Here is a 21500-nt window from a genome sequence, read left to right as displayed (position 1 = left end):
ATTACCATCAGTTAAAAATCTCCGCATCCTAGTCACGGCTTTAATACCAGGTACGGATGTCCCAGCCGCAGTGCAGAAGCCTGCCCCAAGCTCTTGACAGGTTCCAAGTGGAAGTAAATGCTTCTCAAGGAACAGGGCTTCAGTGACTTATGTCCCCAATGGTTCCCTCCCCGCTCAGTGCTTAACAGCGTCCGCCATCAAACCCAGCACCCAAGGGAGAGACCCTCATTGTGGCCCTTGAGACCTTATCTCTTGCACCCTTTCCAGTGTCCATGGGGTTCCAGCCATGCTGGCCTTCCTGCGGTCATCCCAGGACTCCTCGAGCCTCCACTCCATAAAGGATCCTGTTGCAACATCGGACGTCTTCCTTGACGGCTCCACCTTAAAACAGCATCGCTCCCCCACCCCCTCGCTTCCCCTCCCTCGCCCCAGCACTGTCACTGTCTGATTGTCACATAGTTTGTATTTGTTGTTTACTCCGTCTTGGGCCCCAGAGGGGCTGCTGAAAGGCACAGGTCTTTCTATTTAGTTTGCTACCATATCTCTGGCACCCGGAGCATGGTCTGGCACATAACAGCCACTGGGTTATCTCTTTAAGTGAATGAATAACCCGCAGTGGTTATTTTTATTTCAGAATTAAGAAGAAATAGTGTCTTACTTGTCTGTTATCAGTGACATTTGAATCTGTTTTACTTTTTTGTGCATCTTTGAGTGGATTTCCTACCATGCTAATGTCATTTCTCTATAAAACACTTGCTAAATGAAGCAGGTTGAATTGAATCCCTTTTCAGCAATGGGTAGTTAGTGCTGATAAGGATGCTGCTGCCTGGCCCTTACTTTTGATGCTGGCCAGCGCCAGTCTGTGTTTAAATGAATAGATCATCTTAATTTGCTTCAGTGTCCATGTTGTCATCCTGCTCCGGGTCACCTCTGTACCAAATAAAAGAACAACTCCACAGGAGACTGCCTCCAACTCAGAGGGAGGGAGATGAGCTCAGCCTCTGACCCGCTCTGGGCGGGATAATAAGCCTTTTCATTCCCATCCCTCAGGTCGCCAGTTTGGGTCATTTTGAAATAAGGGATGGTTTCCTTTCTCGTCTTCTTGAGGTGAGTGCAGTCTCTTTTATTTAATTTTTCCCATCAACTCTAGTTTTTGTTTTAGACCAATTGCTCGATTCCCCAAAGGAAACATACAGTAAAACTGCTGTTTTGTTCGAGGGATTCTTCAGCTGCAAGTAACATGAAAATCTGCTTACAACGGCTTCATCAAGGAGAGGGTTATTTTTCCTCCATGGCAGACACCGCTGTGGTCGGTCCTCCCTGGCGTGTCCCAGGTCCCAGCCCCGTCTTCCTTTATTCTCTGCCCTCGTCAACGCTGCTGCTTCTGTCCTTGGGCTTGTCGCCTCAGGAGCCCTCATACCCACGTCCCGTGAAGATCAAAGAGGGGAAACGGGCAAAGCGGCACCGGCGCCACCTGAAAATAGGCGAGAAAAGCATTCTGGGCGTCCTTTCATTGCCTCTTCCTTAGGTCGTATGGTCTGGGACGGCATCGAATGGCCACATCTGGGTGTGAGAGAGGCTGGGAAAGCCAACAGTTTCCACTGGGCACGTTGCTGCCCACAACCGAATCTGGGCTCATTGGCAAGAAGGCATCCGGGGATAGGTCCTGGGTGGGCACCTGCAGCGTCTGCCCTGGCAGCTGATGGTACCCGTGGAGTTCTTGAGAAGGGGGTCCATGAGGACAGCTTGCTATAGTTTCATGGTGGCATAAACATTGTTCGTTGCTCAGATAATTTCCAATTTACAAAGGTATTTTCCATGTCATTTTTGGCCTCGTAGAAAGATCTCTGCCACTAGATTTACTCCTGCCCCAGTGAAATTGTCCTGGAAGACTTGGAATAAATCAGGAGCTACTTGTACTGCTGGTGTGGCAAGTAGCTCATGGGCTTAGCAGACTTGATTTTACCCAGTCTGAGCTCCGACATGAGATAAAATGAGATTATCTCACAGCATCGTGGTCAGGATGTACCAAAATAATGCTTAGCGGTGTGAATGCTTCTTGTCTTTCTGGTTATTTATTCATTCAGAAAACACACTTATTCAGCACCTACTATGTGCCGGTGGCCCCCGTAGCGGAGGCTGGACGCGGTGGTGGACGCTTGAATGAGGCAGACGTCCTCACTCACTGTTCTCAGCTGACAGGCAGGAGGCAGGTCAACTAGTGAAGTGGTGAACAGAAGGCACGAAAGGGTAACATGGTCGGGGACGGTCTCTGTAGAAGTAATTTCGAGTTGAGAACATTTATTCTTGAGTCCTAATTCTCCAAATATACAAGTTACAAGTCAGATATTCTTGGTGAAAATGCAGTTGTTTTTTGGGGAAAAACATCAATTTTATTATAGGTTCCCTTTATCCTAGAGGCAATAATCTGAACCATTATAGAATTTAGAAATTTCTTCTTCCCAGCAGATAGTTCTCTGTCTGAATCACCATTGGGTCAGCCCATTAAACTCCATCCTACAAAATTTACCAAGAAAATTGTGAGATTCTGTGGCGTTTTTATCACATGTTCTTCTCGAGTCCTTTTTTGTTGCGTCCTTGTCGCGGTTCTTAACGTGATAACTCTTCTCCCGAGAGTTGAGGTGGTGCCTCTCCTGATGGGTCTAACAAGGAGAGAATTGATAAATATTTAAAGTATCACTTCAAATCTTAATTGAGCCACGCGCATCGAGACAGTCCTGAAGCAAACCCTCAGAAGTACCCACTGGGAAGCCGCTGGCCTGCTGTCCGCCCGGAGCCGCGTCTGGGCGGCTGGCGGAGGGAGCTGGCCTGTGGGTTTGTTTGTGGGTCCAAGATTCCAGGCCTTTGTGCTGGTGGCCTTGGAAACGTATTGTGAGGCACAGTTTGAAGAAGAGCCTGTTCATACCCTGTGTTTCTTCTTTTTCTCGTAAATTCTTATTTTTTTTTTTTACTGACTGGCACAAGCATAGTTCTGAATTAGGACTTGTTGACAGTTTTTAAACATCAATTTTCAGGTATGTTTAAAAATCATTTTCTTTTTCAATGCCCTTTCCAAAAGCTACCTTTGGGTAGGGCAGGTCTTACTTTTATTTATCCCTGAAGGTGTTTTGCAAAGTTGTGAGGGTGTAGTAAGTGTCTAAGACATGGCTTCTTATTGCTCAGTGAGTTTAATGAAAATGTACTTGAGGCATAAATATTTGTTCTACCATCACAACGCACTGGGACCCAGCCCCCATCAGTAGGTTTTTGCAACAGAATCACACGGGTATGCGAATTCCCAGTGTACACGTAAGCCTCCTTCCTAGACTCTGAGCACCTCGGGGGAGAAGGTGGGGCGCTCATCTGGTGAGCCAGTAAGCGTTTCCGAGCGCCAGCTGCGTGTCAGACCAGGGAGCGGTGACTCAAGGCTGGAATCCACTCAGGCTTGCCGCTCACAGCTCTAATAAGGGAGAGAGAGACGCGCACTAAACACATCAGCATGTAATTTGTAGTTGAAGTAAATAATATGAAAAACGGGGACCTAACCAACTCTTGGAAGTTAGCCTGAGGAAGTGGAATACACTCAGTGACCCGGAAGGTAAGGAGGAGTTGTCCGGGCTGAGAGGCGGGAAGCTCATTCCAGCAGGGAGCTGGATGAGGAGAAAACTCAAGCAAGACATGCCTGGAGAGGAGACAGGAGTCGGGCCAGATGGGCCGGGCTCAGGATTTGGGACCTAATCTCAGGAGCAGTGAGAAGCCACTGAGAGATGCTGATAGGAAAGTGTGTGGTGACGTGTTTTTGAATATGTCCCTCTGGTTACAAGACAGGGAGTTGGACTGAATGAGGGATGGTTCTCAGTCCTCCAAGGGGGTGACGATGGTGGCTTAGATGAGGCCACGCAGGAGTGATGGAGATAAGTTGACAGGTGAGATCAGTATATGAGGTGGAGAACTGGTGGGACGTTGAGGTGGAGTAAAATGAGGGTGAGGAGACGTCAAGGATTAATGTGACTTATTGAGATGAACGGCCCAGAAGAGAAGAAGCCTGGGGGACAAGGTGACGACTTCAGTTTCGAACATGTCGAGTTTGAACTGCCTTTAAGAGATCCCAGTGGAGATGCTGAATGAAAGTTGGATGCGCTGGTCTAGAACTCAGAGCTGCCTGGGCTGTAGCCTCGGAGCATCTGTGGTATACAGTTGGTTGATGAAGAGATGGATGTCCCAGAAACGAACCTTGGGGTTCTCTGACATTGTCAGTTCACTGAAGGGTGAACACCTGGCAAAGAAGAGGATGCCCGTATACAGAAGGCCGGAGCGCGATGTCACCAAGGCCTGGGGACAGTAACAGTTCAAGGTGGAAACAGCCAGCTGTAGTCAGTCTGGCACCAGGGCACTGCGGGTGGTGTGCTCTCAAGCAGTGCGTGCTGGGCTGAGGCAGAGAGGCCGTAGTGGCCTCAGAAGGTTGGCGGATGTATGTGGTTGGAGAACTGGGCTGGAGCACATGGGGATGTCATCCTGAGAGCTCTGGCCACCAAGGGGACAGTGAACAGCAGCTAAAAGGGGGTGTGGCTTCCAGGTAGAGTTTCAGGCATTTGGTTTCTGTTGTTTTGTCTTTGTTTCTTTTTCTGTTGAGGGAAACTGGAGTAGGTCTAAATGTTGGTGTGCTGACAGGATTCAGTAGTCAGGGAGCAATCCAAGCATTTGAGGGCCTGAAGCTCCTGGAGGATGGGAGGTAGCTGAGATCCAAACCTTGGTGCTCAGGGGGTTTCTGTGGAGAGGCCAGGGTGCTCCCCGCTTTGAGGCGGAAGAGGGGTATTGGAGGCACAGATGAGCAGGCCTCTGTTTTCTCAGTGAGCCAGCCGGCGAGCCAGCCACGGAGTCCCAGAGGGTGGAGGGCAGTGGGGGTCTGGGGCGTGCAGAGGACGCAGGCGACACCGAAGACAGTCGTTTTGGTAACACCTGATCTGCACTGCTGCACAATTTTCCCCGGAAGTTAGTCACGCAGAACACGGGGCAGCGGGTAGTCCAGTTGATGCGTGTTTTTTCCGTGATTTGGCTTTTTTTTCCCACAAGCAGGTGTGATGAAAGGTCAGAGAGGCAGGGAGTTATGTTATTTGCAATAAAGGGTGAAATACTGGTAGAATCTTAGACAAGGGAAGGGAGTTGGAAGAGAGTGGACCGATGATCGAAAAAGAAAGGAAGTCGGTGGCCTGGGAATTCCCGTGATGTTGAAGCAGCAGCAGCAGTTGGGATCCTGGGAAGGAGTCTGACTACAGTGTGATTTTGTGGCCAGGTGGGCTGTTTGCTTCGTGACTCTGGAAGCGGTGCCATTTGGGGTGATGACAAGGTCCAGAGGGTCTTCTTTGTGCATGTGGCTCAGATGGATTCAGGGAGGAGGCCACTGGGGATGAGCTGGTTAATGACCTGTGAGAGCGGCATATGGCGCAGGACAACCACATGGGTACCGGGGCTGCCTTGGTGACTTGCTGGGGCAGAGCACGGGGGCTGGCGACTTGGGGTGACAGAGGCCGGAGAGCGAGAGCAAGGAGGTGCCCGTGGTGATGGAGCCCCAGGGACCCCTCAAGGAACAGGTGTCTTAGAGGAGTAGGAAGGGAACAGTCTAGAAAAGGTGCAAGGAGAGGGCGCTGACTTCTCGCCAGTCCTGAGGCCCACAGGGTAGGAGAAAAGGAGCATTTGCTCCTGAAGAAGCTGCAGGGGACACTGTCGTCGCCCGGTGGGCAAATCCAGTCAGAGCTGGGGGCCAGGAGAGCGTGGACAAGGACGAGGGCAGAGGGGCTTGAGCAGGAGACGGAAGTCAGAGAGCCAGGGGGTGGGGGGACCAGACAGAAATGTCACACAACGGAGCGGGGGGTTTCAGTCCTGGCGATCTTTAGGTTGTCTCTTGGGCTTCGGCTCTGGTCTGATCTGCAGCTCTGGTCTGTTGAATGGTCTAATCTAGAACAGATGGTATAATCTAGAATAGACAACATAGTCCAGAACAGACAGCACAGTGCGGTATGGTGGAGTATACGGAGTGTGTGCAGGGCAGTGTAACACAGCACTGTGTGTTATAGTATATAAAGCAGAGTGTGTATAGTGTGAAATAGTGTGATACAGTACAGTACAGCGTATGTGCTGTGGTGCCGTGTGGCGTGGTCCACACGTCATGTGTCACACAGCGCAGCACCGTACAGCACATAGATGATATGTAGTGCAGTGCAGTGTGTACGCCATGGTGCCGTGTGGCGTGGTCCACGCGTCGTGTGTCGCACAGCACTGTACAGCACCAGTGCAGCAGCGCACCCTCAGCCGTTCTGACACACTTGAGCAGCCCGGGTGGGGCCACGGTCATGTCTTTGGGGTACCCTATTTGCCAGTTCTCTGTCTGCCCAGCCTTTGGGGGGGCCTTGCTGTGGTTGGGGGGTGTTTGCTGGGGAAGCACAGCCCAGGACCACCCGCCCATGTTCTTGGCTTACGACCGCATGGCCTGGGCCAGTGTTCCTCTCCGGCAGAGACAGCGATGCTCTCCTGTCTGTTTCTCCTTTGACGCCCCCTCCTGCTGCTCCGCCTCTGATGGTAGTGGCTGTCACGTTACCTATTCCAGCCCTGATGGTCTCTGCTAAGTCATTTTACAAAACTTTTATAAAACTGCACAAGTACCCGAGAAGTGTTTTGGGTGATGGTTTGTTTCGATTGGTAAAGTCTTGTTAAGGATCATTTACGTAGCTTAGTCTAGTCTTTCCAGTTCTTCTTGACTGAGGGTGTTTCAAGGTATGTTCTTTTACTTCCTGAAGGAGCAAATGATGTGAAAATCCTTCCAGGTCAAGCTGTGTGTCCTACTCCGGGGTGCCGAGGAATAGGCCATATCCGGGGTCCGCGGTATTCAGGACATCACAGGTAAAATTTTTTTCTTATTTGAATTATTTCAGGGATGAACTAAAACATGATGCATATGAGTAGCTGTAGGAAGCATCACAGTCAACTCTCCTGGAGCTGGATGCGCCCCAGCATCCTTCTCTGTTTCCAAGGCCTCTCCTTGACCTTCCTGCTGCCTGCCCGCCCCGCCTTCTGGCCCAGACCAGCTCACTTCCCCGATCTCTGCTCTCTGACTTGTTCTGCACACACACATTCCCCCAGCACGCACCCCCCGGACCCCTCCCCAGGCCTGCACCCTCTCCACACAACTGCCCCGTCGTGCTTGCTTCTAGAGGAATTCCAGAGCCACGTGCCCTTCCCCTCCGGTTTTCACTTTGCCCCTATTTCTTTTTCTCTGTGTCTTACTGATTTGGAGATGAGATGGTTCTGTGATAGAAATAAAAATAGTAAGTGTTAAGTTGTATTACAAATATGTTTTAAACATATTTAACAATAGTGCAGAGAGGATAATGCTTGCAAGGAAAAACAAGTGTGAGTAAAGTGTCTACGTCCTTACTGCTGCTTCTGTCCCCATCAGTTGGTAAAATCATGTGTGGATAAATTATTCCTGCTGGTGATCAAGTTAGAGAACATGTAAATTAAAACTGAACAGAATTGACATCAAATTTGTCCAAATACACAAATATATAAAACAAATACACAGATAAGTATAAAGAGAAAAGGATAAACCATGTCGCATGTGAAGCAAGTAAACACTTGTTTGAGTAACAGATCCGAACAGAAGTCCTTGTGGACCAGGTGGGTGCCGTTCTGGAAACCAGTGCTTAGAACAGCTCTGAGCCAATCAAAGCAAGTGTCACTGCAAGAAGGAATGGCGAACGCTCCCCAGCAGTGTGCCTGAGTATGTTTTATGTATAAATGTAACAGTGACACTTATAAAATATGACACACTATCTGTAAAAAAAAGAAAGGCATTGAGCTCTCCTCACCCAGTGTGGTGCCTGTGGGACTGACTGCTGTTCTTGTTGATAGTGTCCAACTATGAATATGTGACATGATTTTCTCCACCAAGTGGCCTTTAATGGTTGGCCTCAGAATTTCTGAAGAAACTAGAAGAATGTAAAAATAAAGAAGGTTTTTTTTTTTAAAAAAAAAAAAAAAGCGTTCTATGAAGCTTAGGAAAAAATGAGATACTGAATACAGGTGATGGGGAGAAAAATGGGACTTTTAAAATTTTTTTTTACTTTTTTAATTAAGATACAGTTGATGCACACTTATAAGTTACAGGTGTACAGCAGAGTGACTCACAGGTTTTAAAGGTTCTCCTTCATGTATAGTTATTGGAAATACTGGCATATTCCCCGGGTTGTACAGCATCTCCTTGTAGCCTTTTCAGATCCAGGAACGTGTGGCACTTCCTCCCCTGCCCCACCGGGCCCCGCTCTCCTCTCTCCGCACTGGTCACCGCTAGTTTGAGCTCTGTCTGTGAATCTGCTTATTTTTTATTATATTCACTAGTTGTTTTTGTTTTTGTTTCACATTTCACATGTAAGTGATATCATTACAGTATCTGTCTTTCTCTGCCTGCCTGACTTCACGTAGCTTAATGCCCTCCAAGTCCATCCACGCTGCTGCAAATGGCAAAATTTCTTTCTTTTTTGTGGCTGAGTAGGTGTACACCACATCTTCTTTAGCCAGTCATCTGATGATGGACACTCAGGTTGCTTCCGTATCTTGGCAGTTGTACATAATGCTGCTCTGAACATTGGGGTGCACGTATCTTTTTGAATTAGTGTTTTCATTTTGGGGGGATATATACCCAGGAGCAGAATTGCTGGGTCGTAGGGTAGTCCTCTTTTTAGTTTACTGAGGAACCACTGTGCTGTTTTCTGCACTGGCTGCACAATTTACATTCCCACCAGCATTATACAAGGGCTCCCTTTTCTCCACATCCTTGCCAACATTTGTTATTTGTGGTCTTTCTGATAAAGAATGAGACATTCTGGGGACCAGGAGGCCCGGGACTTTCTACCCCTGGACCTCACAGTTCCTGGGGCTGCCCCGGTGACGGCTCTGTGACTGGGCTGTGACTTCTGGCCCTGGCCTTGTGATGGGGCGGGGCTCCTGTGGGCAAGAGGAATGTCCTCAAAAGCCCGGTAATTCCCTTGTCCCAGAAAAGAAAAATAAAAGGCGAGGAATGCATGTGGTTGGCTTCTTTCTAGAATGGAAAAGACAAAAATTAGAGAACTGGGTATTCCTTGAACTTGCATTTTTAAGTAGAATTTATAAGGCATTTAGACCATCAGGTAAATACATTCTGACTTACCTATGAAAAGAAGTGCAGGTAGACAGCTTTTCTTAATTAAACAAATACTATGTTGTGTCAAGAAATGGGGACGAGCTTCTCGGTGGATTAGTGTTTCCTGTGAGGCAGTCATTGGAGGGCGGAGGTCAGGGGTTATAGGTCATCTCTCGCGGGCGCTGGGCACTTCTCTGTCCTGCTTCTGTCACTTCCAGGGACAGTCTGTCTTTGCCGAGTTTAACTTTGAGTTGCTAGTTACTTATTAACTGTTTCCATTTTCAATTAATACATTGATTTCTTTTGAAACAACCAAATGCATTTTTTTTAATCTGTGTGTGTGTGTCTATGTCTCTGGGTGTGTGTGTGTGTGTGTATATATATATTTTTTTATTGTAGTCAGTTTGTAGTGTTATGTCAATTTCTGGTGTGCAGCACAATGCTTCAGTCACACATGAACATACATATACTCATTTTCATATTCTTTTTTGCCATAAGTTTGCAGATAACCAACCAAATCCATTTTTAATTCACTCTAGGTCATCACATTCTGAATGTCATTTACCAAGTTAGTCAGTTTACTCCTGTGGCTGTGTATATATGTAAAAATTTATTTAGATCCTCTTATAATTGACTGGGCAAATTTTTTTAATATTTATTATCTCTGGGTTTTATTTTCATGTTATTTCTATTACTGTAGACTAAGTTTTACATAGCTGTCGGAGATGAAAGTATTGTTCTTCAGTGTGTATCGCTGGTGCTGTCTGTTGAGGATGTCACACACACACATCCTTGCCATTATACAAGTTATCATTAGACAGTTTGCTTCTTATATGTCAAAGCAAGAGGTGAGAATTTTTATTTTATTTTATTTTTTAACACTTTTTATTGATTTATAATTATTTTACAATGTTGTGTCAAATTCCAGTGTAGAGCAAAATTTTTCAGTTATACATGAACATATATATATTCATTGTCACATTTTTTTCTCTGTGAGCTACCACAAGATCTTGTATGTATTTCCCTGTGCTATACAGTATAATCTTGTTTATCTATTCCACAATTTTGAAATCCCGTCTATCTCTTCCCACCCTCTGCCCCCTTGGCAACCACAAGTTTGTATTCTATGTCTGTGAGTCTGTTTCTGTTTTGTATTTATGCTTTGTTTTTTTTTTTGTTTTTTTTGTTTTTTTAGATTCCACATATGAGTGATCTCATACGGTATTTTTCTTTCTCTTTCTGGCTTACTTCACTTAGAATGACATTCTCCAGGGACATCCATGTTGCTGCAAATGGCCTTATGTTGTCAGTTTTTATGGCTGAGTAGTATTCCATTGTATAAATATACCACATCTTCTTTATCCAGTCATCTGTTGATGGACATTTAGGCTGTTTCCATGTCTTGGCTATTGTAAATAATGCTGCTATGAACATTGGGGTGCAGGTGTCATCCTGAAGTAAGGTTCCTTCTGGATATATGCCCAGGAGCGGGATTCCTGGGTCATATGGTAAGTCTATTCCTAGTCTTTTGAGGAATCTCCATGCTGTTTTCCACAGTGGCTGCACCAAACTGCATTCCCACCAGCAGTGTAGGAGGGTTCCCTTTTCTCCACAGCCTCTCCAGCATTTGTCATTTGTGGATTTTTGAATGATGGCCATTCTGACTGGTGTGAGGTGATACCTCATTGTAGTTTTGATTTGCATTTCTCTGATAATTAGTGATATTGAGCATTTTTTCATGTGAAGAGACGAGAATTTTTAAGTGTTGCCGCATTCTCCTGGAATCCTAGATGTACTATTATAATCATGTCTAGCTTGAGTTTCCTGAAGAATTTAAATACTCTAAAATGGAAGTATTTTTTTAGCTTGTCATAGATAAGTGCCTTTACCAAAGAGTCATCATCCTACAAGTTGCTTTTTACAGTCTAGTCCAGAAGATTCTTAGGCCAATATTCTAACGTTTTAAAAAAGAAGAAGAAAATAAAACAAGAAACCCCCTGCAGTTTCACGAAGGCCTGTGTAGAACAACTCAGTTGACCTCCATAGCCTCTGAGGAGGCTCGCCAGGGCAGCGTGGCTTTTAAGGAAGGTGGCAGTTTCAGCTGCTTTTCTGTGAAACACTCCCCGGCAGTGGAGTGCCTGCAAGCCGTGAATTTGTTTTTACCATTTCATGTCAGGATTTCTCATTCTGATATTGACAGCTTGATATTTTGGAAAGAAATAAACAATATTCTTAGAATAAGCTGTCGGCATCTTGTTTTGTACAGCTGACAAGCACAGTGACATCAGGATGTCACTGAGGATGTTTGAAAATAACATATTGCTTTAAAAGATCAGGTAGACCCCTTGGCGTCCTTTCTGATGAATTCCAGACAGGTTTATTGTAGTTTCTATGTCAGTAGTCAAGGGGTTAAAAATAATACTCAAGGCTGTTTAGAGTTTGCGTAGAAGCTGTACAGACCATTATTTGAAAGAAATTGCATCAGTTCTTATCTGTATGACAAGAGGACTTTGGGCACAAAATTATCACACAATTTACATTTTATTTGAATGAATTTACATAGTGAATAAAAAGAAGTAGGTGTATTTGTTAACACAGAAATATTTAAAGATGACAATATTGGCACTGCAAGATGTAAACCTACTTCTAAGCCAGGGTCCAGGATTAGATACGTTGTTTTTTTCTAAATGAGCAGAGCGTAGACTCTGGAAGACTTGACCTCCCTCCGTGCTAAGCAACATGGAAAGGTAATTTACTTAGGAACTGAGGATTACCCTTCACACAGAGAGCCAGGGCCCTCCTGCCCGGTGCTCCAGCCTGGGACATGGGACCTGCATTCCCAGGACACACTGGCCAGAGCACAGATAGAAGAGGGGCGCCTGCTGCCGGAGTGAGGGAGTCGGATAAATCTAAGACGTTGCGTGTTGTGCTTCGTGGAAAGTTCTAGCACAACTCAGCCTCTATTTGTGGTTTATCTGGAACTGTTTAGCCAACTCAAGAATAATGACGAAATTACTTCAGTGTCTTCTTCTTTTCACGTCTGTGCCCCTACGTGTGTGTGGCGTGTGTGGTGTGAATGTTTTTGCGCGTCTTCAAGTGATTGGATTTTTTCCTCTACAGCTTCTTGTCTTAGGGCATTTGATCAGAGAATAGGTCTGAACTGTTTTGGTTTGCAGAATTTATTAAGTTGTCTGTGGCCTAACAGTTGAGTTTGAAAAGTGCTTTGAAGTAGATTTATTCTTTTTTCAGTTTGATACATGTCTTCCAGTCAGTCCTCTTCTTTTTGAAATCACGTTATTCAGGTCCTGCAGATCTGTATTTGCCCTATTTACCTGTCGTAGTCTCACATGGGAGAGTGAAGCTCTCCTAGTATCGCTGCGTCTCTCTCTCTGTGTTTCCTCTAGTTATGCTGCCAGCAACAGGACACTGTATCATGAAGTGCATGAAGACTTATGCCTGTTTTAATCTCGCTATGGAATTGAACCTTTTCTGTTGCACAGACCTCCCATTTACAGATGAGGAACCTGAGGCTAAGAGTAGTGTGGTAATGCCCTGGATGTCACAGTAAGTGCCAGGTCTGCACATCCCACTCGGGCCCATCTGAAACCTGGGACGTGAACAGGACATCTGGAGACTCCGGACTTCTGTTTCCCAAAGTCCCTGTGTCAGTTCTTGGGTCCGCTGTCTTCCCTGTTTGCTCCGTTTGCTTTCTGACACGGATGCTCACATTTTCTCTTCTGTCTTTAAGCGCCTTGTCTTTTGTTCTCTTCTCTGGAATATCTCCTCGGCATTGTCTTCCAGTCCCTTGATTGACATTTCTAGTTGTGCTGTGATTTTTTTCCATCTTCTGAGACTATCCTTCCTCTCTGATCTGTTTTCTGTGGCATCCGTTCCTACTGGATGGGTTCCAGGTCTTCTCCTGACTCTCCGACAGTGTCCGAGGCCATTGCCTGCCTGCTCCCTGCATCCACTTTCCCCCGGGTACTTGCATTTGGGTTTGTTTCTCATGTGAAGGGCGTTTCTCAGATCGCAGCGGTCTTTGTCTGAGTTCGCCCTCCAGAACCAGGCACCAGAAAACTGGGGGCTGCCAGCTGGCGGGCTCGGGACGGTGATCCGGCGGGGACCTGGCCTACGCCACAGCACCGTCGTCACCAACAGAGCCCTCTCCTTCTAGCAGGTTCCTTCCTGCAGAGCCCTTGCTCCCAAATGTTTCCCACTGGGCTTTTATGGCATCTTCTCTCCGCAGATTCTTGGCTCCCAGATTACCCATTTTCCAGCCTCAAAGCTGTGTAGACTTCTCTTATCTGCTCTCATCTCTTCTTTTGTGCTTGGTCTTTTTGCATCAGTGCCCTTTCTTTCGTTTATGATTTTTTTTTAATTGCCGAGAGGAAAGATTGATTATCAAGGAGAAATGATAAATTCAGTTTTCCAATCTGTCGTATTTTCTCCACCTTATTTTTAAAACGTTGTTTCCCCCCAAAGAATAATTCAGCTAATGGTGTACGACTTTATTTCTGACTCTCTGTCGTGGTTCTGCTTTATCCTAGCAGCACCTTCCTCTTGTTACACATACTAAATAAAAGATTTTCTACTGTCACTTTTTGTTTCATTTGGCTTTGTAAATTTTATGAGTTTATAATGGCTGATCAAAATACTGTGTTCAGAAGGATTCTCCAAGGCATGGTTTTAATTTTATACGCACAATACTTCTGAATTGTTGCCACCTTCAGTTGAAACTTTTATTCTGCCAAGAGAGGACCGTAATGACACGTGTTCACGTTGACCTGATTCCTTTGTCACTCGCTCTGTCGTTTTCTGTGATGTTGTTACCACATAGTGAAATTGAACTGGGTGAATGTTTAAAAATAGACTTGCAGATGTATTTTTAGTTTAATAAGTAAGAGGAAAAAGAGTATCTGACTTGAGATAACACTTTTATTTCTCAGAATAACATGATTAATTGCCCAATTTAGTAAACGCACTGAAAATGTTACGAAAGATCAGCCATGGGTCTTTAAATCACTTCTATCCATTACTATAAAGTTCTTGAAGGTTAATGGATATGTTTGATTTTACTGAACTGGGAAATAATTCTTTGAGAATTGTATGGTTTTTTCCTATCTTTAAGGAAGAAGGTTGTGTATGGAACACTTAGTTTTACAGGGGCACTGCTTTCCAAAGATGCTGTATTATTTTGCATTCTAAGGATTTCATTAAGTACAGAATTCCAAATTACATGAATCGCCAATATTGTAGAAACTGTATTCTTACTATGTTTTGTTTTTTCAGGCATTTCCCCCACATGTATGTGTATATATGCATTTTACATGTGTATGTATTCATATACACACACATTTTTCCATGAGTAGCATCAGACAGGATATACAATTTTTGTCATTTGTTTTTTAATAAAATGCCAAGTCATTTCTCACGTCGTTGAAAACCCCTCAGACGCGTTAATCAGCCAGCACTTGGTGTGCAACTTTCATGGCCTCATGTCTCTGCATCCCGAACCTTCAGTCAGAAATGACTCTTCACCATTATTTTTCCTTGACCTTCGCGTTGTCCCGTGCCAGTAGTGCCAAAAAGAATTTTTATAAGTGTTTGGAAAATCTGCCTATTCTATTAATTTTAGCCCTTTATGTCATTTTATTTAGGTGTGCTTTTTGTGGAAAGCATATAGCTATCTTAAAAATGAAAACCCATCTTTCCTTCATGGTAACAGACCTATATGCAGTTATTATCATAATTATTAGATAAATTGTACATGTACCTCACTTGGTTTTTGCCTTAAATATTTTGTTCCTTTTTTATGGTGGTGGTTGGGAAGGGGAAGGGACCTTCCCTCCTTCCTTCCTCTTTTAGAACATTTAGCTTGTTGGTAAGTTCAGGTTTAGAAGGAGGGCTTTGAATTATTCTAATGGATATGCTGAAGTTTTTCAGATGCATTTGTAAGTTTACACTTACCGAACTATCACAGTCATTAGAACGTTAATCTCTGGCTTTCTTTCGTGAAGCTTGGATGCTAATAAATGCGTTTCTTCTTTCCCTAATTCAGCATGCCCACTTGTATTGAATGAATTTGAGGTTATAGCGTTTACTCTTTTCTTTCTTTCCAGTTTCTAAGCAAAGAGATCAACTTTTAGGGGGAAGAGAGAGCAGACAACTTAGCCGTCATGTTTAAAACAACTGTGCACCATTCCTTCTGCACATTTCACTGGCTCCCGCGAGCTTCAGTCCTTTCCAGCTGCAGTTTCCCCCGATTTGTTGACTTACCATCTTTATGCCCGGTTCTGGCGCAGTTCTCTTCAAGGCTGTTTTCGTGCGTCACTGGTGCCTGCATGTTGTATTTACAGTCTGCGTGTTGGGAGCGCGTCTCCCCAGGAGCCTTCGAGAGGAGGCAGAGGTTTTGGCCCAGACCCCTCCCCCTCAGAGCTCTGTTGATGCTGCTTCCCCTCATGTTCTCATTTCCGCTGTGATGTCGGCAGAGCCTAAACCAGCCCAACTGGTGGTCCCTCAGAGGCGCCCACCCACTGTCAGGGTCTCCCACAGGGTTCCTTACATCTCTGCACGTATATAAATGAAATGTAGGGTCCCCTGTGTGTTTCTGGGTGTGGCTTTCCTTTCACTGACTTCCCTGCTGTGCACTCTCACAGTGTTTTTAGACCAAAGTCCTCCTTCATATCAGCTCATTTTTCCTCCCAGTATTTTTTGAAGTTTTGTCATCTTATGGAATTCCTCTCTCCAGAACTTCGGACTCTCCATCCTCTTCACATCCCCATCTTTTCCTCTCATCACTTTCAGTCCCTCATCCTCCCCCCGAGAAGTGAGGAGACCGTGGGAACGTGTGTCTGAGTAGCTGGTTGGAGCCTTTGCCCCTCCACTGAGGTCTTGCACGTGGTGACTGTGTCTTGCCTCCTGGGAGCTCTGTTGTCTTACTGTCCCCACCACCACCTGCCCCGTACATGGTCTGCGTCACGTGGGTGACACAGGATTCTTAGTCGATCCCAACCCACGGACGTCCCTGCAGCAGGGATCATCCTTTCTCCATTTATTCATTTACTCAAAATAAAAGCAGTTCTGTGCGGTCCTACCTTTAGTTAAAAGTAATTTTAAAATATTCCTCATAATTTCAGATGGTTGGACAAAGGGAGAATTCACATCATCTCTGGGCCTCACTTTTTTCATGTGTTAAACATGCTGACTGGACTAAGTGATTCCTCGTTTCCTTGTTAGTTGGGTGTGTGTGATATTATTTACTCGAAGAGATACGTATCAACTGTATCGGCACAGTTCTCTTAAGTGTACAGCGTGCTGCCTGGAGAACACGTCTGCCAGCTGCGAGTGACTTACCCGCGTCTGGACTTTGCTGTTTATTAAAATGTAAATATCTTTGAGTCAATGAGCTATATTCCAATGCAAGGCCCGTAACTGCAGAACTGTTGCTAACAAACGGAACTGGGTTAGAATCATCCCTTTCCTAAAGATGCCTCAGGAATCAAGATTAAGGATCTTCCCATCGTCTGCTGGGCACAGGGGAAAAGAACGAGTCCACGATGAGCTTGCTGAGAGTTCCTGGAGTTACTGCTGTTCTTGTGGAATTTGTCCTAGCTAATCTGAGTGCACGGAAAACTCTGCAGTGCGAATTCAAACGCATTATTTTTTTCTCAAGAGATGACATCCCTAAGTCTAGGACAGTTATCACTCTCTGCAGTTCCTTTCTTATGGATAAATTAAGCTTAAATATATCATTTGCTTGGAGATTCTGTTTTCTTAATTTTTAGGTAAGCACCATTATTAAAAGGTGGCGACTGAAATCCAAGGAGACAACCTAGCCAGGGATGGTGGCCTTTTTCAAATGAGGATGAGGTTGACAACACAGCTTATTTTGGGAAGTGACTCGCGGTGCAGACAGTAGGGCAGCTAGTCTGGTACAGGTGTGAATGTTGGTGTTTTTCCTTTGGAAGGAGCGTGTTGTGCAGCGCGGTAACGGGCATGATAATACGTTGTACTTGCAGTTCTTTAACCACTTGCAGAGATGATCTCAGGTGCATTATATGAATACACAGAGCAGCCTAGGATGTAAGTTTTATTATCCCTGTTTTACAAATGCAAACGAGCCTTTGGCAGAGTGTGTCTTCTCATCAGAGCAGAGCTGGGAAGTGGCTGGTTTTAAACTGAGTGTCTTCTGACTCCGTGTCTGGTTCTCTCCGACTCCCGCTCCACACGGGGGCAGAAATGGTAGTTGGAATCGTGTCTCTCACTTGCAGGTCAGGGAGATTTAAGGTCAGGAAGGGACATGGACGGTAAACTCCACACAGAACCGTCCCATCTGGATGATCAGTGCTTAAGGAGACTGTTAAGAAATGTTTTCTCACTTGAGCCAAAGCAGTGCAAAGTGATTTCCAGGATTCCTTTCAAACTATAAACTTTTGATCCTTGGTTCCAACACACACACACACACACACGACTCTTAAAGACAACTGTAGTTGTTCCTCATAACTTGTTATGGAAAATAAAGAAGAATAGAAGCTGCCTGAATGTCCCTTTCCACTTGGGTATGTAGAGCTGTGGAAGTGCCCCTTATAAAGTGTGAAAAATCATTAAGAAGCTTACAAGTCAGAAATCTGAAGTAAAACCTTTAGTTATGAAAACACTCAGCTAGGTATGATGATTTTAATTTTCCCTTTGGCTCCATTATTCTCACTCTGATGAAATCACAAACACGACATCACCTCCAGTTTCTGTCATTACGGTTCAGCGCCCACATATGTCGGATTTAATACTCGTTTGCCTTTCTGTGGAGCCAGATGGAGAGGTGTACTGCCTGTTCATAAGAACAAGCTGTTACTACTGAATTTTCCAGATTACTTCAGCAGGAACAGGGGGTGCAGTTGAGGATGGTTTGGGGTTACATCAGAAATGCCAGAGCAAAAACCCAAAGTAGATAACATGGTGCCGCGTCTCTACAAATGATGGCGCCGGTCACTAAGGCAGTCACAGTGGCGCTGCCCTCGGGCTGCGGAGGGTGCACGTGTGAAGGAGAGCGAGTACTTCTGCCGTACTACGAGGGCTCTGACCTGGGGGGCCTTTTATAGAATGTTGTAAGCATCGATTATGTTGTAAATACCAAAATTAACTTCACAGGATACAGCAGCTCCACTCCTGGTTAAATGCCCAACAGAACTGTGTGCATAAGTTCACTAAAAGACACGTACCAGAATGTTTGTAGCACCGTTTTAACAGCCCAAAGTGCATCGTCCCTGAGGCCCATGAGCCGTGAGTGGTGACTTGTGACAGTGGAGGAGGGGTGGAGGGGCTGCCGGGGGCCGGTCTGTGCCTTCACCTGGTGCTCCCGGCGGGCATGTGTGCGCTTGTAGGAAAGTTCGCGAACAGTGGCCTCAGAAGTATTGTGGAAGTCCTTCCAGCTGACGTTCTCTCAAGTTTCTCCAGGCTGACCCTCTGTTTGGTGGACCTAGCGACCGTGGGACGTGACCCCACGCTAGAGAAGTGCTCTGTCTGTCTTACCTCTGCATGGAGATCCGGCGCCTCCAGGGGCAGCAGCCCGCAGCCAGGGCCCAGGGCTGCCCTCACTCCGCTCGGCGCCCCCGCTGGAGTTGCGCGGCCCGTGGTGCTCATCCCAGGCTTTAGTCTGCTCTGCGTGTCTCCGTCTTGGATTAAAACAGAACAGCGTAAAGTGTAGAAATTTCCCTCAGTTAGGAGTTAGGAGACCTTGCTTTTCTGCCGTGCGTGCTGAGGTCGCTTACCCAGCTGGTGACCTGTTTCGTTTCCTTTCACTTAACTGTGGATGGGGTTGGGCAACGACTTCCTCTGAGAGACGGCAGGTCTGGCCGAGAGGCGTGTGGGGGCGATGAGTGCTGGCCTTTAACTCCTTCTTGTAAGGTTTCTGTCTCATGGAAAACCATGATTTTATCCTGGGATTTAGCCTGGGACACGTACACCTGAAAGAGGTGTGGGGTCTTCTGTCAAACGGTAACTGGCCGGGCTTCTGTGCTGTGAACTAGACGGTAAAGTCTTCAGAAGACTAGGAGAGCAGGTGCCCCTACCCGAGTGTTTCCTGAGCAGTGACCCGCACGTGTGCACACACGCCTGGCACTCAGCCCCCTCCTCTCACCCCCGCCACCCACGTGTTCATCTAAGAATTCTTCGCTGGTAATTCACAAACACAAAAAAATCTTTTAAGAGAACTAAGAACCTGGTTTTGTTGAGCAGCAGGCTGCCATCACGTCCTGAGCAGGAGGGGAGTCTCCGAGGCCAGGCACAGGGTCCACGCCCTGGCTCCCCTGGGGCAGCCCCGCTCCTGCCCCTTCCTCAGACCCGGGCTCCCTTTGACAGCAGCTCCAAACAGGTCCTAATTTGTGTTCACAGACGTAAGTGCTGAGGATTTCAGCCCCACATCCCTGGCTATCACATTTCTGAAAAAAACAAGCCAGCAGCTGGTGGCAGAGGATACCAGGGCCTTCTCTTTCATTATCTGTGACTTTGTACCATCAGTACGGTTCATAACTGGTAGAAATTCAGTGCCAGTTTGGCTGGAGGCCACTCCAGTGGAGGGAGGGCTTGGCCTTGTACGGGAGACTCTTTGAAGTGAAGGATGCTGTTCTGGTAACAAAACAAACTGTGCCAGGTTCGTTGAAAGTCCTGGAGGCGTCCGCGGTGTAGCTGTACCTTGATGTGGTACCACCTGGAGTGGCTTGTGTTTCTTCTCTCACACAGTTTTCATCTGTTCACTGGACGAGCCTCTACTGGATGCCCTCTGTATGCCCAGCGTGGTGCTTGGCTTAATAAGTTCTGTCCCTGCTTCTAGACGGTCGCAGTCTTGGGAAGGGGATGAATGTGTGATGCTAACTAAATGGCACGAGAAAGGTGTCTTCGGGGCGTCACGTGTGGGTCATATGCGGGTCTCTGCATCTAGTCTGAGTGTTTCAGAAACCTTTCCCAGAAAAGATCCCTTCTGAGTCCTGAAGCATGAGTAGGAGTTACTCAGGCAAATGGGGAAGAAGGGCTGTTCCAGCAAGGGGGCGGGGGGCCAAGACACAGAACAGGTGTGTGTGCACGTGTGTGCTTGCACCAAATTCTCACTTCCCACGTGTAGAGCGTGGAGTCGGGTGGTGATAATGGGGGTCGAGGGGGGACAGACGAGGCCGATGATGTGACCGCGGCCGCCGCCACCGCAGTTCTTTCCAGCCAGTGCAGGCTGTCAGCCTTCCTAGCCTCTCGGATTAGAGGTCAAGTGTCCAGACTTTTTGTCTCGCGTTCGAGTCTGAGCCCGTTCAGCCTGGTCGTCGTCTTTCCCTTGATGCCTGGGCTGGAGCTGCCCAGTGACCGTCACCAGCACGTCTGATGTAGAGAAGCTAGGGCCTGGCTTTTCCTTCTCCTGTTACTAACACGGAATATCAGGCAGAATACCACAGACGGGGGTGGATTCAGACCGTGGCGGGGGCTAATGATTTATTCCAGAAACGCTGGTTGCGATAGTGCTGTGTCCAGGGCCCTGTGAGAGCAGCTGCAAGAAGTGAGAAAGGGAGTGGATACTCTCAAGGACCTGGTTGTCTAATAAGGGAAAAATGTATGAAATAGATGAACAAAACAGGAAGTGATGAGTCTCTGAGAAAAGCACAGAGAAGTACTCTGGGTTCCTCAGGAGGGAGAGATTAATTTGTGGTGGAGCAGTCACAGAGAGCTTCCCGGAGGCAGTGGTGTTCCCGCTGTGAAGTGGGCACACCGGTGGGGAAGGTGGGGGAGGTGTTTTCTTGGCAGAGGGGAGGCATAGCTTGTCCCTTGCTCCTTCAAGTCCCCTGAGGGAGGCCACATCCAAACCCGTGAGTGTTGCCTCTCTCCCCTCCTTTATTTGCCTTCATTGGAAATACAGATTTATCTTGAGGGGAGGGGTGTATGGGTGCGTGTGCACACTGTTCACTGCATCTCCAGTGCCTTGAACGGTCCTTGGCATATGGTAGGTGCTCAGGTGACACTTTGAGCAGGAAGGAGAGAGGAGAGGGGAAGGGGTTCGCATTTGGGTTTGGTCTAGATCTCCAAGTTAATAGACTGTAGTCATTAGAGGTGATGAAATGTATTCCAGGGGTGGGACCCCCGTACGTCGCTTACACTGGAGCAACTGAAAACACCTTGTTTCACATTTACTGTTATCTGGGTGCGAATATCCAGTTTGGGAAGAAATACTATGACAGTAAACCGCAGGTGTATTTGAGTTGCCCACGGTGAGAAGGCAGAGAAAACTGCCCCAGGCCCGGCGTGCAGGAGGGCAGCGGCTTAGTGCTCCTGAAGCAGGTGAGTCGGTGAA

The 21500-nt window shown here is 46.6% G+C and overlaps 1 protein-coding gene across 1 annotated transcript in view; it reads left to right on the top strand.

Moving 5' to 3' along the window:
• The window catches only part of L3MBTL4 (L3MBTL histone methyl-lysine binding protein 4), a 192708-nt gene that overhangs the window by 92643 nt on the left and 78565 nt on the right, over positions 1 to 21500 (top strand). The window contains 1 exon segment of the mRNA XM_064481596.1: positions 6795 to 6897. Within this exon segment, the coding sequence (XP_064337666.1) occupies positions 6795 to 6897 (103 nt within the window).

Source organism: Camelus dromedarius, chromosome 32, assembly GCF_036321535.1.
Source record: "Camelus dromedarius isolate mCamDro1 chromosome 32, mCamDro1.pat, whole genome shotgun sequence".
Taxonomy (NCBI): domain Eukaryota; kingdom Metazoa; phylum Chordata; class Mammalia; order Artiodactyla; family Camelidae; genus Camelus; species Camelus dromedarius.
This window is presented reverse-complemented; position numbering and strand designations above follow the sequence as displayed.